The sequence below is a fragment of the Bombina bombina genome, chromosome 2, assembly GCF_027579735.1.
Source record: "Bombina bombina isolate aBomBom1 chromosome 2, aBomBom1.pri, whole genome shotgun sequence".
Taxonomy (NCBI): Eukaryota; Metazoa; Chordata; class Amphibia; order Anura; family Bombinatoridae; genus Bombina; species Bombina bombina.
The window spans coordinates 1,080,768,591-1,080,785,838 of NC_069500.1; the positions used below are offsets into that span (position 1 = coordinate 1,080,768,591).

Consider the following 17,248-nt stretch of genomic DNA (forward strand, 5'->3'; position numbering starts at 1 on the left):
ACTTATATTATGCAGTTAATTTCAAAATCAGACTTTTTATGCACATTAATGTGCTTTTCTAATTATAAGAAAACGTGTGCATTGGATTTCATTTTTTTTTTTTTATGCAACCAGCAATATTTTAAGTGAAAAATCAATTGATAATTTCACAGGGAACCCCCACCACCACCAAACTGTGTTTATCCTTTAGGATAGTTTTCTGTCAACATAGTAGACTTAGATTTTTCTGTTGCATCCCACTGCAGATTTCCCACTCAGACTGTGACTGTATAGAGTCGTCCCCCCCCCAAATTCAACTACATCTTTTCAGTGGGGTTGAGCTTAAAGGGATATTACAGTATCTCTTTAGTTAAAAACAATTACTGATAAGCCGGATTTCCTGCACAGCTATTGGCTAAGAAGTCACCTCTCAGCCAAATAGCGTTCTGCCGGTGGGCTGCCTTAGCAGCTCAGTGCAGAGATCGCTTGGAACAAATAAAGGAGCTTTCAGCATGTAGTATTTTATACTTCATAAAGTCCCCTTTATTTGTTCCAATGGTAAATAGCACGTTAAGCAGTCCTAAATTATGTAATGCCCTTTAAATTTTATTTCCACCTAACCTGTTCTTTGCAAGAGTCATAATTCTTAACACTTTGCTAACTCCATGTGGACCATGGCTGTCTCTGCAGCAAACATAGAAACGGTCAATGAAATCTTAAAAGAACCAAGTTCATTTAGTACCAATCAGAAGCACATCAGTTGATATCTCTGTCTCTCGCAATGAAATGATCAGTTATTTTTTCACTTAGATATTGTTGGCTACAAACTCATTGATGATGAAAAATATGCCATGTGTTGTCTTCACTTAAGATTTGCATAAAAAAACCTTTACATTTCGGTAAAGTTTTGTAGACTGATGTACCTAAACACGTAAAACAGTAGGGAAAGTTTTTTTTTTTCCCCCCTTTTTCTGGTTCATCATCTTGCTTTCTTGTTGCTAAAGGATCCACCAGATTGGCAAGAAATTCTGACTTATTTCAGGGGATCAGAGTTGCAGAACTACTTTACCAAAATTCTGGAAGATGACCTGAAGGCTATTATTAAGCCCCAGTATGTGGACCAAATACCAAAAGCAGCAAAGGTCAGTGTAAACTTGAATTTGTTTTGTACACTGTCTCCAGCAGGACATTTGTATTAATAACCTTTAGAATGTAAACTCAAAAGTCCACCTGCCTTGTTTCTTATGCAAAGGTAGTTTAATACTTGCAGTTGCTCGAGGGCAGGGCCCTCTATCATGTCTACTGTATGCTTAATGTTATACTGCACTGCATAATATGTTTATTTATAAAGAACCATCTCTAAAGATCATTTTAAGACTTGCAAGCTAGTATGCTTAACTAAACACTTAATTTATTTTTCTTTACAGGGCCCAGTGGGTACCATATTGGATCGGAAAGATGAAACAAAGACCCAGACTATTGTATGCAAACAGCTTGGTAAGAAAACATCTCCTGTGTCCTTATGCCTATTTGTCTAATGCCATTGACTGTGGGATACTTAGGAGTTAGATTTTAATGTTCTCTTCCAATACTTTGTTTTTAAAGATCTGACCCATCTGAGAGATCGAAATGTTGAAGACCTTTCTGGAGGAGAGCTTCAACGATTTGCTTGTGCCGTCGTTTGCATTCAGAAAGCAGACATGTATGAAATTTTTTTATATGCATGTTAAGCAGATTTTTTAGAAATTGGTTGTCTTCTGTATTTGATTCCACTTTGTAAGCTTCATTATTTCATTATCCTTCTTTTTAGTTTTATGTTTGATGAGCCATCTAGCTACTTAGATGTGAAGCAACGTCTAAAGGCTGCCATTACGATCAGATCGCTGATAGATCCAGATCGGTAAGAAAACTTCTGCTGAGGATACCATCAAGATTTTCATATTCCCACAATAGTTTTTTTTTCTTTGCAATACATACTTAGTTTGGGGGGGTCTTTTTCATTAGGAAGAAACTCTCGAAGGTTTGTCTTTTAAATGTATAGGCAGTACAATAAAGGTTTCATTGTTTTATGCAATACTGTGTGTGTACAAATCTGGAATTCCAAAATCCAAACTGAAATCGAGAAAAACATTTTTTTATCAAATAAGTAAAAAAAAAAAAAAAAAAACAAACATAAAAAAAGCTACTAATTGGAAAGCATTTAGAAAAAGAGTATCAATCTGATGTATTTGCATTCTTAAAACAGCAAATTATATAGCTGTAAATAAAGTACAGTTCATAAATCTCATCATAGAAAAGCCGGTTACTTGTTTATTCAGCTGGAGTATAATATAATTGTGCACATCAGTCAATATTGCTATTCTGCCCTCACCCAGGAGAATGTCTGAGAGGGAATCATAGGATCCTACCCATCTGAGGGACTGCCACAGTATAAAGGAGCAATCTCACCTTCATGTGACGTAGCTCAATTATCAGATTTGTATGCAGATACAGCAAAGCACCAACTTGTGACTATTCACTCCAGGATTAAAGTGAAGGTCCATTTTGATGAATTAGTGCCCGGTTTTTAATAAACCTATTAAAAACAAGGGGCACTTTAATTCATCAAAATTGACATTTCACTGTTTTCTTCAAAAACGTACCTTTTAATCCTGAATGCCGCTCCAGCTATTCCCCCCCCCCAGCCATCGGAAGCCTCTGCAGATGTCAGAAATGACAAATCGGGCTTCCTCCAATCACAGCTTCCCCCCTGGGGAATCTTGGCCTGATGCAACGCTGTGATTGGAGGAAGCCGGATTCGTCATTTTGGAACCGAGAAGACGGCCTGCAACGGGTGGAGGAAGTGCTGGAGCGGCTGCCAGGATTAAAAGGTAAGTTTTTGAAGAATTGAAGTGCCCTTGTTTTTAATAGGTTTATTAAAAACCGGGCACTAATTCTTCAAAATGGACCTTCACTTTAATCAGTACAATAAATTCAATGCAAAGTGAAACTGCAAAAAGTTCAAAGTTTTTTTGTGGGTTAAACACCTAGCATTGCTAGTAATACAATTACAAGTTAGAGCATGTTGTTTTATCACTGAATGGCCCTCTAATCCATGGTATACTTTCCTGTGGATACTTTTAGACTGCCACTATACTAAGTTATGCCAAAGAAAACACACGTAACCTGATGGTACAGTGGATGCTGTTTTAACTGGCAATAGTATAATTGTATACCTTTTACATAATCATTTGTTTCTTTCAGTTACATCATTGTGGTGGAGCACGATCTGAGTGTGTTGGATTATCTTTCTGATTTTATTTGCTGCTTGTATGGGGTGCCAAGTGCTTATGGTGTTGTAACCATGCCTTTCAGCGTCAGAGAAGGTATTTTTTTTTTTTCTCTTCTATTCTCTCTCCTTTATTAAGGAACATGTTACTCATGCTACATCACTTGAAAGTAATGCTGCTGTAAAAAGATGATTAGAAAACATCACCTGACTCTGTTTAAAAAAAAAAATATATATATATTTTCTTCAGCTCGCCGCAGTAAATATTCTGTGACCATTCATATTTCAGCTACTGATTTGTCATCTGCATAGTGGAAAAATAGCCAATTGGCATCGCCAGGGCTGTTTCACTCTTTGCTTCACAGTGATTTTGTGGGATTTCACCAATTTCTTATGAGGTTTAATAGTAAAACTTTTTTGAATTGAGGAGAAGACTGCACATACCAGGTGCACACTCCTGTACAAGTCCAGGGACCAGCATCCACGTTAGTTTGTTACTTTTTCAATGAGATGTGCTACTGAAGAAATGTAGATGTTCATGTGGTATTTTCTAGTGTGCTTTTTACTGATATACTGAATCACTTTCAACTGATTCAGCATTTGGTTAACATGCTCTAAGAAGGTATTTCACAGTCTATTCTATTCTCTTGTGTGGGGTTTTTTAATGTTGCCCAAAAATGATACATATGCAAGAGCAGTAATTACGTTTTTAAAGTGATTGTAAACGTTAGCTATTTAGTGCACAGTATATAAAATTATTCTTAATAAAAAAAAAATTAAGGACGCTTCATTTGTAAAATATTTACCATTTAGTAAACATTGTGCCATTTCCCCGCCTGCATCTCATACTTTATTTTGCTGATCGATGACAAATCCGGCTTTATCCAATCGTTGCGTGCCCCACTAGCTAGACGCCAAAGGGGTACACAACGATTGGATAAAGCCAGATTCGTCATCGATCAGCAAAATAAAAAGTATGATTTAATATTTTAGAAATTAAGCATCCTTAAAAAATTGAATGAATTAAAGTGCCCCTGTTTTTAAGAATAATTTTATATACTGTGCACTACATTGCTAACGTTTACAATCACTTTAAGACATTTGACGTGGAATGATAATGTAAAAAGCTATTGAAATGTAAAATCTTTGCTATCATTCAGTGTCTATTGATACTGCCATATTAAAAATTTCCAGGCCAGGGGTATAATTCCCATAGCTCTCTTGAGATGACCAAACTTCAATTTCAAAGTTCATTTTAAATATTAATACAGAGTACAGCATCCATTTAAAAATATTTTACCTAGACATCCCAAACTTTACAGCCTATGGTTAATTTCCTATAGGTTCAACTATATCTGTATTGTGTGGGGCATGTCCTGGGCTGTTAATTAAACTTATAGTAACTGCAATCATTAGAACCACAATTATAAAGAAAATGTCAGTTACCTACCCTAATATGTTGTTGCTATCTGCCGTTGCTCAAACAAGTCAGTTTTCTTTTTTCTTTTCAGGCATTAACATATTCTTGGATGGTTATGTACCAACTGAAAATTTAAGATTTAGAGACACATCTCTAGTTTTTAAAGTTGCTGAAACTGCAAATGAAGAAGAAATTAAGAAGATGTGCATGTACAAGTACCCGTCCATGAGGAAGCAGATGGGGGACTTCCAACTTAGGATTGTATCTGGGGAGTTTACAGATTCTGAAATCATGGTCATGCTAGGGGAGAATGGTATGAGCATGAAAATTTGATTTTTCATCTATCATAAGGCAAATGTTATGATCAGATGCTTCTAAAACTCTCTAGATTTCAATAACTTTTTTGCTAACAATTATTTGTTGTTTGTCCCTTTTTTTCCCCATATTCAATCACCAAAATATTAGTCAGAGTACAGAATAAATAGCAAGTTTGGCATAGGTTTAAAAGAAATAAAATTGTCAGGAAGGTATGTTATGATTTTATCAAGATTAACATTAAAGGGACATTGTACTGTAAATTTTAAATGGTACCGGTGTGTGCTATTTCTCTTGTAAGATGTATCCAGTCCACGGGTTCATCCATTACTTGTGGGATATTCTCCTTCCCAACAGGAAGTTGCAAGAGGACATCCACAGCAGAGCTGTCTATATAGCTTTTCCCCTAACCCCCACCTCCAGTCATTCTCTTGCAACTCTCGACAAGATAGGAAGTCTCAAGAGATATGTGGTGACTTGGTGTAGTTTTACCTTCAATCAAGAGTTTATTTTTAAATAAAATTGTCAGGAAGGTATGTTATGATTTTATCAAGATTAACATTAAAGGGACATTGTACTGTAAATATTTCTTCTACAAGATACGATGAGTCCACGGATTTCATCCTTGTGGGATATTATCCTCCTGCTAACAGGAAGTGGCATAGAGCACCACAGCAGAGCTGTATATATAGCTCCTCCCTTTCCCTCCACCTCCAGTCATTATCTTTGCATGTGTTATACTAGGAAGAGGTAAAGCGAGGTTTTAGTTTCTTCAATCAAGCTATTTGTAATTTTAAATGGTACCGGTGTGTGCTATTTCTCTTGTAAGATGTATCCAGTCCACGGGTTCATCCATTACTTGTGGGATATTCTCCTTCCCAACAGGAAGTTGCAAGAGGACATCCACAGCAGAGCTGTCTATATAGCTTTTCCCCTAACCCCCACCTCCAGTCATTCTCTTGCAACTCTCGACAAGATAGGAAGTCTCAAGAGATATGTGGTGACTTGGTGTAGTTTTACCTTCAATCAAGAGTTTATTTTTAAATGGTACCGGCGTTGTACTATTTTACTCTCAGGCAGAAATTAGAAGAAAAATTCTGCCTGGAGGTTGATGATCTTAGCGGTTTGTAACTAAGGTCCATTGCTGTTCTCACACATAACTGAAGAGTATGGGAAAACTTCAGTTGGGGGAACGGTCTGCAGATTGCCTGCTTTGAGGTATGTTCAGTATTTTTATTTCTAGAGAGATAAGTTCTAGAAAATGCTGACAGAGCCTTGTGTATTTGAAGTAAGCTAGATGCAGTGATTTAACAACGACTGGGATCATGCTTACAAAACAGGGTAATACTCATGATAATACTCATATTACTTGGGGACAAAACGTTTACAGGTTTTCATAAATAGAACGTTTTTTCTCTGAGGGAGATAAGTCTTTCTTTGGGGCCTAGTTTCCACATGGCTAGTCAGATACTGCTAGGAGTACTTTCTTAAGGCCCCTCTGACTTCCAGTACATGGTGGGAGGGGCCTATTTTCGCCCTCTAGATGCTCAGTTTCCTACAGACTGAGACATCCAGCTTCCTTAGTGGAGTCCTCTGGCATCTGTGGACCATCCTAAAGGGTTTATTTCTTCACTAAAGCGTATTTGAGGGCAGGTAGGAGCCTCAGCAGAGCTGTGGCAAGGTGCTAAACTGTCTTTTACCAGTGGTTGACGTTTTTTAAATCCGGTTTGGAGGCTAAGGGGTTAATCATCCATTTTCAAGGCCGGTGAGGTAGCTCAGTTGGTAAATGCCCTGACTACAACAAAAAGCCTGTTTAAAAGATCCAAGGTCACAGGTTCAAATCCCGGCAGGGCCGACTCAGCCCTTCATTCTTCCGAGAAAAAGCGCTTTGAGTCCCACTGGGAGAAAGGCGCTATATAAATACTAAGATTCATCTCCAAAGGGGAGATTTCACCTCTCCCAACTATCTGCAAACCAGATAAAGAGAGAGGCATTCTTACGTTGCGTTCAAGACCTTCTGGTTATGGGAGTGATCCACCCAGTTCCAAGGGAGGAACAGGGGCAGGGTTTCTATTCAAACCTGTTTATAGTTCCCCAAAAAAGAGGGAACATTCAGACCAATCTTGGATCTCAAGATCCTAAACAAATTTCTCAGGGTCCCATCTTTCAAGATGGAGACAATCCGAACCATTCTCCCTATGATCCAGGAGGGTCAATATATGACTACCGTGGACTTAAAGGATGCTTATCTCCACATTCCGATACACAGAGATCATCATCATCAGTTCCTCAGGTTCGCCTTCCTAGACAGGCATTACCAGTTTGTGGCTCTTCCCTTCGGGTTAGCCACGGCGCCAAGAATCTTTACGAAGGTTCTAGGGTCTCTACTGGCGGTTCTAAGGCCGCGGGGCATAGTGGTGGCTCCTTACCTAGACGACATCCTGATCCAGGCGTCGACTTTTCAAATCGCCAAGTCCCATACGGACATTCTTCTGGCCTTTCTGAGGTCTCACGGGTGGAAGGTGAACAGAGAAAAGAGTTCACTCTCCCCTCTCACAAGAGTTTCCTTCCTAGGAACTCTGATAGATTCAGTAGAAATGAAAATTATTCTGACAGAGGTCAGGATATCAAAGCTTCTAACGTCTTGCCGTGCTCTTCATTCCACTTCTCGGCTGTCAGTGGCTCAGTGTATGGAAATGATCGGCCTGATGGTAGCGGCAATGGACATAGTTCTGTTTGCCCGCCTACATCTCAGACCACTGCAACTTTGCATGCTCAATCAGTGGGATGGGGACTACACAGATTTGTCCCCTCTGTTAAATCTGGATCAAGAGACCAGGGATTCTCTTCTCTGGTGGTTATCTCGGGTCCATCTGTCCAGGGGAATGAGTTTCCGCAGGCCAGAGTGGACTATAGTGACGACAGATGCCAGCCTTCTGGGCTGGGGCGCAGTCTGGAATTCCCTGAAGGCTCAGGGTTCGTGGACTCAGGAGGAGGCCCTCCTTCCGATAAACATTCTGGAGCTAAGAGCGATATTCAATGCTCTTAAGGCTTGGCCTCAACTGGCTGCGATCAGGTTCATCAGATTTCAGTCGGACAATATCACGACTGTAGCCTATATCAACCATCAGGGGGGAACAAGGAGTCCCCTGGCAATGGAGGTTTCCAAGATAATTCTTTGGGCAGCTGATTCAACTATGGGGCAAACCAGAACTGGATCTGATGGCGTCTTGTCAGAACGCCAAGCTTCCTCGTTACAGGTCCAGGTCAAGGGATCCCCAGGCAACGCTGATAGATGCTCTAGCAGTGCCCTGGTCCTTCAGCCTGGCTTATGTGTTTCCACCATTTCCTCTCCTCCCTTGTCTGATTGCCAAGATCAAGCAGGAGAGAGCTTCAGTGATTTTGATAGCACCTGCGTGGCCACGCAGGACTTGGTATGCAGATCTGGTGGACATGTCATCCTTTCCACCATGGACTCTGCCGCTGAGGCAGGACCTTCTACTCCAAGGTCCATTCAAACATCCAAATCTAATTTCTCTGCGTCTGACTGCTTGGAGATTGAACGCTTGATTTTATCAAAACGTGGTTTCTCAGAGTCGGTCATTGATACCTTGATTCAGGCTCGAAAGCCTGTCGCCAGGAAAATCTATCATAAAATATGGTGTAAATATCTTCATTGGTGTGAATCCAAGGGTTACTCGTGGAGTAAGGTCAGGATTCCTAGGATATTATCCTTTCTCCAAGAGGGATTGGAAAAGGGATTATCGGCTAGTTCCTTAAAGGGACAGATTTCTGCTCTGTCTATTCTTTTGCATAAGCGTCTGGCTGATGTTCCAGACGTTCAGGCGTTTTGTCAGGCTTTAGTTAGAATCAAGCCTGTGTTTAAACCTGTTGCTCCGCCATGGAGTTTAAATTTAGTTCTTAAAGTTCTTCAAGGGGTTCCGTTTGAACCTTTTGCATTCCATAGATATCAAGCTTTTATTTTGGAAAGTTCTGTTCCTTGTAGCTGTCTCTTCGGCTCGAAGAGTTTGAGTTATGTGTATATATAGCCTTACAGCAAAGTAAGGGGGCGCTAGTGATAATATAGATAATGATATTAATCTATATACTCTTTAAAAAATGCAAATTGGTAATTGTGTATACAATACAGATAAAAAAATAAAACAAAATAAGAGAAAACAAATAAAATCCTCTCAAATGAGGGAAGTCCAAATAGAATTACAAAATCAAGGCAAAAATGAGTCCTTTTCAAAACCAAGTGGAAAAGCCCTGTGGTGGCTGCCTCCTCCTCGCCGACTGGTCCGGGTATAACTATGAGGAATAGAAGAAAATAGAGGGGCGCCTCATGTGTAGGATCAACAGATATAAAAAATCAGTAATAACAGTAGTAGAGCCAAATGGGTACTCACACACTTCACAAGCACACCAATGTGCTGGTAGTATCAGGCTGCAGATTCAAATAGGTGTGGCAGCTCACCTCTCAGGTAGTACTGTGATGATACTCCATGAGCACACTTATGTGCTGGTAGAAACAAGCTGCAAATTTTAGGCAGGTGTAGCAGCTCACCCCAGATTAGATTTCTTAATGCTGTAATCAAATGGCTCCAATAGGTAACACAAAGTCCCAAAAAGGTAGAGAGACTCTTATGTATCAGCAGGGCAGTAGGTAGGTAAAGATATCCACTCAAAGGCGTATTTCCAGTAAAATACACATATTTATTAAAAACAAAAGTTAAAAAAAAGTTAAACACAACAGAACAATTGCTGTGTTAGGTGGATAAAAAAGGGGTTAACTGGCATTATTGGGGTCACTGTTAACCCCTTTTTTATCCACCTAACACAGCAATTGTTCTGTTGTGTTTTTTAACTTTTGTTTTTAATAAATATGTGTATTTTACTGGAAATACGCCTTTGAGTGGATATCTTTACCTACCTACTGCCCTGCTGATACATAAGAGTCTCTCTACCTTTTTGGGACTTTGTGTTACCTATTGGAGCCATTTGATTACAGCATTAAGAAATCTAATCTGGGGTGAGCTGCTACACCTGCCTAAAATTTGCAGCTTGTTTCTACCAGCACATAAGTGTGCTCATGGAGTATCATCACAGTACTACCTGAGAGGTGAGCTGCCACACCTATTTGAATCTGCAGCCTGATACTACCAGCACATTGGTGTGCTTGTGAAGTGTGTGAGTACCCATTTGGCTCTACTACTGTTATTACTGATTTTTATATCTGTTGATCCTACACATGAGGCGCCCCTCTATTTTCTTCTGTGTGTGATTCCCCTTATCTGATCTTTCATGCAGATAAGGTAGTTTTGCGTACCAAACCTGGGTTTCTTCCTAAGGTGGTATCTAATAAGAGTATCAATCAGAAGGAATGTCTGTTACACAATCTTGACGTGGTTCGTGCTTTAAAATTTTATTTGCAAGCTACTAAGGATTTTCGTCAAACATCTGCATTGTTTGTTGTCTATTCTGGAAAGAGGAGAGGCCAAAAGGCTTTGGCAACTTCTTTCTTTTTGGCTGAGAAGCATAATCCGTTTCGCTTATGAGACTGCTGGCCAGCAGTCTCCTGAAAGAATTACAGCTCATTCTACTAGAGCGGTAGCTTCCACATGGGCTTTTAAACATGAGGCCTCTGTTGAACAGATTTGTAAGGCGGCGACTTGGTCTTCGCTTCATACTTTTTCTAAATTCTACAAATTTTATACTTTTTCTTCCTCGGAGGCTATTTTTGGGAGAAAGGTCTTACAGGCAGTGGTGCCTTCCGTTTAAGTTCCTGCCTTGTCCCTCCCTTCATCCGTGTCCTAAAGCTTTGGTATTGGTATCCCACAAGTAATGGATGAACCCGTGGACTGGATACACCTTACAAGAGAAAACAAAATTTATGCTTACCTGATAAATTTCTTTCTCTTGTGGTGTATCCAGTCCACGGCCCGCCCTGTCATTTTAAGGCAGGTGTTTTTATTTTTAAACTACAGTCACCACTGCACCCTATAGTTTCTCCTTTCTCTTGCTTGTCTTCGGTCGAATGACTGGGAGTGGCAGTTAGGGGAGGAGCTATATAGACAGCTCTGCTGTGGGTGATCCTCTTGCAGCTTCCTGTTGGGAAGGAGAATATCCCACAAGTAATGGATGAATCCATGGACTGGATACACCACAAGAGAAATAAATTTATCAGGTAAGCATACATTTTGTTTTTTATTGAACAGTACTTTATGTGGGTGGACATGGTTTCTTTCTGGTAAGAAATTTATTTTGGGCAGTGTGAGGAACAGGGCACTGGGGCTAGAGAAAGCGGTGCTTTACTAGAGGGTTGTTGTTTTTGGCTCCGGTGGTTTCACAGTGTATGTATTAGGACACGCCCATGATGGGCGTGTCCTTTCCGGTGTTTTGGCGCCATTCAGTAGCGCTATCTTGAACTGACTAATTGTGCAGTTTATCCGGTCTGCCCTGGAATCGCGAGAGTCATGTTTTTCTAGTGCAGACACAGATCTGTTTTCTGTATAGTTAAGGATCGTTTTGCTGTACTTCTCAAACTGTATTGAAAGACAGGCGATAGTTATGAGAGCTTACTAAACGATATTCTGTAAGGTAGGAGCACTTCAGCAGAGTGCTGAGGTGCTTGAGTTATTATTTTGTTGGTTTGGGAACAGAAAACGCTTGCTATATACATAGAAATCGTTAATTTATCATTTTTGCAGCAAAAAAGAACAGTTTTAAATTTAAAAAGACAGTAACGTTTTTTTTTTACATTAACATTTTTCAATCTAATTTGTCAATTTTTGTTTGGATATTGAAAAATTGTGTGCAAGCATGGGCCAAGGGGACCTACAAGATGTCACCTGTGCTTTGTTTTGATGCTAATGTGGAACCACCAATCCCTTTCTGTCCTTCATGTATTCAAATGACTAAGTTATAGAGAGAGAAAATTTTCAGAGCCTATCTCCTCTAAGGCAGATGTTGTCCAAGAGTCTAATGTTGAAGGTCAATTTATGCCGCAGCTTTCTCCCCAAACGTCCCACATTTTACCGCCCTCGCAAGCAGTGCCCTGCAGTTCCGCTATAGTCCCTTTGGGGATTTCATTACAAGACATAGCCTTTCTTATGTCAACTATTTTTGATGCCTTGTCTGCCTTTTCTATGTTACAGCGTAAGAGAAAGGCCAAACATTCAGTGAGGTATCGGGCGCCATTGTCGCAATTTCAGACGTCTCCTCACAGCAACCAGAAGAGGGTGCTGCAGTAGCTTCTGAAGAGGAATTTCAGATTCATAGGGTTTATTACCCCTGACATATTCAGAGGTGGTATCTTTCACATTTTAAGCTAGAACACCTCCGTCTGCTCCTTAGGGAGGTTTTGATTACCTTGGACGATAGTGGCTCCACAGTGGTGGTTGTCCTTCAGTAGTCTAGTAAACTGGACAGATATTTTGAGGTTCCTTCCTATACAGATGTATTTCCAGTCCCTAAAAGAGCTACTGAAATTATTACTAAGGAGTGGGAGAGACCGGGTATCCCTTTTTCTCCCTCTCCCATTTTTAAGAAAATGTTTCCAATAGCCGACACTGTTAAGGAGGCATGGCAAACGGTTCCTAAGGTAGAAGGAGCAGTTTCTACCCTTGTTAAAAACTACTATTCCCATAGAGGATAGTTGTGCTTTCAAAGATCCTATGGATAAAAAGTTAGATGTGTTACTCAAGGAAAATTTATGTACACCAGGGTCTGCAGTGGCAGCCGGCTGTATGCATTGCCACCGTTACTAGTTCGGCTGCATATTGGTTTGATGCACTATCTGAGGCCCTCGGGACTGAGACTATGATAAAGGCTCTTAAACTTGCAAATGCCTTTATTTCAGACTCTTCCCTTTAGGTTATCAAATTGAGAGCGAAAATTTAGAGTATTTCTATCTTGGCCCTCAGAGCCTTATGGTTAAAGCCCTGGTTTGCGGATGTGTCTTCTAAGTCTAAACTTCTAGCCATTCTTTACAAGGGGAAGACTTTGTTTGGACTCTATCTGAAGGATATTATTTCTGATATCACGGGAGGTAAGGGTCATCTTCTCCCGCAAGACAAGAGAAATAAACAAAAAGGACAGAGTCATTTTCGTTACTTTTGAAACTTCAAGGAAAACTCTTCCTCTTCTAAGCAGGAACAATCCAAACCAACATGGAGACCCAGCCAGACTTGGAACAAGGGGAAGCAGTCTAAGAAGCCGGTTGGTGATTCCAAGACAGCATGAAGGGCATGCCCCCGTTCTGGGACCGACTTTCCTCCTTTGCTCAAGCCTGGGTTCGGCATGTCCAGGATCCCTGGCAATAGAAATAGTGTCTCAGGGATACAAACTGGAGTTCAAAGTATGTCCTCCCAGAGGCAGATTTCTAATTTCAAGATTATCTGCATTCCAGACAAAAGGAGAGGCGTTCTTACATTGTGTAGGAGACCTTTCCGCTCTGGGAGTGTTTGTTCCCATTCCAATTCTGGAACAGGGAATGGAATTTTATTCCAATCTATTTGTAGTTCCCAAAAAAGAGGGAACCTTCAGACCAATTCGAGACCTCAAGTCTAAACAAGTTTCTCAGGGTACCGTCCTTCAAGATGGAAACTATTCGTTCCATTCTTCTATTGATCCAAGAGGGTCAATTTATGACAACAGTGGATTTAAAGGACGCGTATCTACATGTTCCCATTCACAAGGATCATCACAAGTTTTTAAGGTTTGCCATTCTGGACAAACATTACCAGTTTGTGGCTCTCCCTTTCGTTCTTGCAACAGCCCCCAGAATCTTCACAAAGGTTCCGGGATCTCTGTTGGTGGTGCTTCGTGCAAGGGGAATTGCAGTGGCGCCTTATCTGGACGACATTCTAGTTCAGGCGCCATCCTTTCAGCTAGCAAGATCACACAAGGACTTGGTGTTGTCCTTCCTAAAATCCCACGGCTGGAAGGTGAATTTAGAAAAGAGTTCCTTAGTTCCACACACAAGAGTGACTTTCCTAGGAACCATAATAGACTCTCTGTCTATGAAGTTATTTCTGACAGAAGTCAGGAAATCAAAGATTATCGATACTTGTCTAGCCCTTCAGTCCACTCCTCGTCCTTTGACATCATCCCGTTTGCTAGCTTTCATGGTTATCTCTGGATCATCTCTCCCAAGGAACATGCTTTCTCAAACCATCTTGGGTGATTGTTACAACAGATGCCAGCCTTCTAGGGTGGGGAGCAGTCTGGGGCTCTCTAAAGGCTCAGGGAATATGGACTCAGGCTGAGTCCGTTTTGCCCATAAACATTCTGGAACTGAGATCGATCTACAATGCTCTCCTGGCCTGGCCCCAGTTGGCCTCGGCACGGTTTATCAGGTTCCAGTCAGACAACATAACGTCAGTGGCCTACATCAATCATCAGGGGGGAACAAGGAGTTCCTTGGCGATGTCGGAAGTGTACAAAATAATTCAATGGGCGGAGACACATTCTAGAAATCCACATTCCAGGGGTGGACAACTGGGAGGCGGATTTCATCCGGGGGAGTGGGAACTCCATCCGGAAGTGTTTTCCAACCCGATTCTCAAGTGAGGTCAGCCGGAATTAGATCTCATGGCATTGCGGCAGAATGCCAAACTCCAGAGATACGGGTCGAGATCCAGGGACCCTCAGGCGGAACTGATAGATGCTCTGGCGGCCCCTTGGAGCTATCTAGCATACCCGTTTCCTCAGTTTGCTCTTCTTCCTCGGGTAATTGCTCAAATCAAGCAGGAGAGGACCTCAGTGGTTCTCATAGCACCGGCCTGGCCTCGCAGGATTTGGTATGCAGATTTGGTGGAGATGACATCTCTACCACTTTGGAGACTTCCGTTGCGGAAAGACCTTCTGATTCAAGGGCCCTTCCTTTGCCCAAATTTTAGTGAAGCTGACTGCTTGGAGATTGAATGCTTAATCTTATCCAAGCGGGGGTCTGATTCGGTCATAGAGACCATGATTCAGGCTTGTAAACCTGTAACTAGAAGAATTTACTATAAGATTTGGCGAAAATATCTTTACTGGTGTGAATCCAAGGGCTACTCATGGAGTTGTTAGTATAGAATCCTTTCTCCCAGAGGGTTTGGAGAAAGGTTTATCGACAAGTTCCCTAAAGGGTCAAATCTCGGCTTTACCTGTTTTGTTACACAAACGTCTGGCAGATGTTCCAGATGTACAATCTTTTTGTCAGGCCTGTGTTCAAACCAGTTACTCCTCCGTGGAGTCTTAATTTAGTTCTCAATGTTCAAGGGACTCCGTTTGAGCCTATGTATTCCTTAGATATTAAGTTTATCTTGAAAGGTTTTATTTTTGATTGCCATTTCTTCTTCTCTCGGCCTTGCAATATGAGTCTCCTTATCTTATTTTCCATGCAGATAAGGTAGTTTTGCGTACCAAACTAGGTTTTCTTCCTAAAGTTGTTTCTGATCGGAACATTAATCAGGAGATCGTTGTTACTTCCTTGTGTCCTAATCATCTTCCTAAGAAGGAAAGACTTTTGCACAATTTAGATGTGGTCCCTGCTTTAAAGTTTTACTTGCAGGCGATTAAGGACTTTCGTCAGTCTTCTTCTCTGTGGTTTTCTCAGGGAAACATAAGGGACAGAAGGTTACGGCTACTTCTTTCTTTTTTGGCTGAAGAGCATCTTACATTTTGCATATGAGACTGCTGGACAGCAGCCTCCTGAGAGTTACAGCTCATTCCACGAGGGCGGTTGCTTCCTCATGGGCATTCAAAAAAGAAGCTTCTGTGGAACAGATTTGCAAAGCTGCAACTTGGTCCTCTCTTCACACTTTTTCAAAGTTATACAAATTTGACACTTTCTCTTGTAAGGTGTATCAAGTCCACGGATCATCCATTACTTGTGGGATATTCTCCTTCCCAACAGGAAGTTGTAAGAGGACACCCACAGCAGAAGAGTCTGCCTGTGATCTCTGATGATCTTAGCAGGTTGTAACTAAGATCCATTGCTGTTCTCACACATAACTGAAGAGAGAGGTAACTTCAGCTGGGAAATGGTGTGCAGGTTATCCTGCTATGAGGTATGTGCAGTTAAAATTCTTTCTAGAGGATGTAAATGCTAGAAAATGCTGCTGATACCAGATTTATTTAAGGTAAGCCTGATTACAGTGGCTGGTATCATGCTTACTGTCAGAGGTAATACTTATGAATTTTCAATTCCTGTCATATAAAACGTTTGCTGGAAGTGTTTAAACATTTTTATATATGTTTTGGTGATAATGCTTTATTGGGGCCTAGTTTTTTTCCACATGGCTGGCTTAAATTTGCCTAGAAACAGTTTCCTTAGGCCTCACTGTGTAGACATGAGTGGGAGGGGCCTAATTTAGCGCTTAATTGCGCAGTAACTTTTACAGACTGAGACATCCAGCTTTCCTGAAGGAGTCCCCTGAATGCTATAGGACCTCTCTGAAGGGTTTTTATGCTTTCCAAAGTTGTTTGTATGGCAAGGTAGGGCCACAGTAGAGCTGTGGCAGTTTGTTGTGACTGTTAAAAAACGTCTATCGTTTTTTTGATCCGTTTTTTGAACTAAGGGGTTAATCATCCATTTGCAAGTGGGTGTAATGCTCTGTTAGCTTATTATACACACTGTAAAAATGTCGTTTGATTTACTGCTTTTTTTTCCACTATTTTTCAAATTCTGACCTTTTTTGTTTTTCTTAAAGGCACAGTACCGTTTTTATTTTTTGCTTGTTAACTTGCTTTAAAGTGTTTTCCAAGCTTGCTGGTCTCATTGCTAGTCTGTTTAAACATGTCTGACATAGAGGAAACTCCTTGTTCATTATGTTTAGAAGCCATGGTGGAACCCCCTCTTAGAATGTGTACCAAATGTACTGATTTCACTTTAATAAAGACCATATTCTGTCTTTAAAAATATTATCACCAGAGGAATCTGACGAGGGGGAAGTTATGCCGACTAACTCACCCAACGTGTCAGACCCTTTGACTCCCGCTCAAGGGACTCGCGCTCAAATGGCGCCAAGTACATCTAGTGCGCCCATGGCGTTTACTTTACAAGACATGGCGGCAGTCATGGATAATACTCTGTCAGCAGTATTATCCAGACTACCTGGGTTACGAGGAAAGCAAGATAGCTCTGGAGTTAGAAGAAATACAGAGCATACTGACGCTTTAGTAGCTATGTCTGATACCCCCTCACAATATGCAGAAGCTGAGGAAGGAGAGCTTCTTTCTGTGGGTGATGTTTCTGACTCAGGGAAGAGGATTCAACC

General features: G+C 40.9%; 1 protein-coding gene across 1 annotated transcript in view; it reads left to right on the top strand.

Annotated features, from left to right (window-relative positions):
* Positions 1-17,248, top strand: part of ABCE1 (ATP binding cassette subfamily E member 1) — a 114,983-nt gene that overhangs the window by 34,183 nt on the left and 63,552 nt on the right. Inside the window, exons 6-11 of the mRNA XM_053700213.1 lie at positions 984-1,121; positions 1,407-1,476; positions 1,585-1,681; positions 1,790-1,879; positions 3,223-3,344; positions 4,759-4,980. Coding sequence (XP_053556188.1) covers positions 984-1,121; positions 1,407-1,476; positions 1,585-1,681; positions 1,790-1,879; positions 3,223-3,344; positions 4,759-4,980 — 739 coding nt within the window. The remainder of the gene's footprint in view (positions 1-983; positions 1,122-1,406; positions 1,477-1,584; positions 1,682-1,789; positions 1,880-3,222; positions 3,345-4,758; positions 4,981-17,248) is intronic.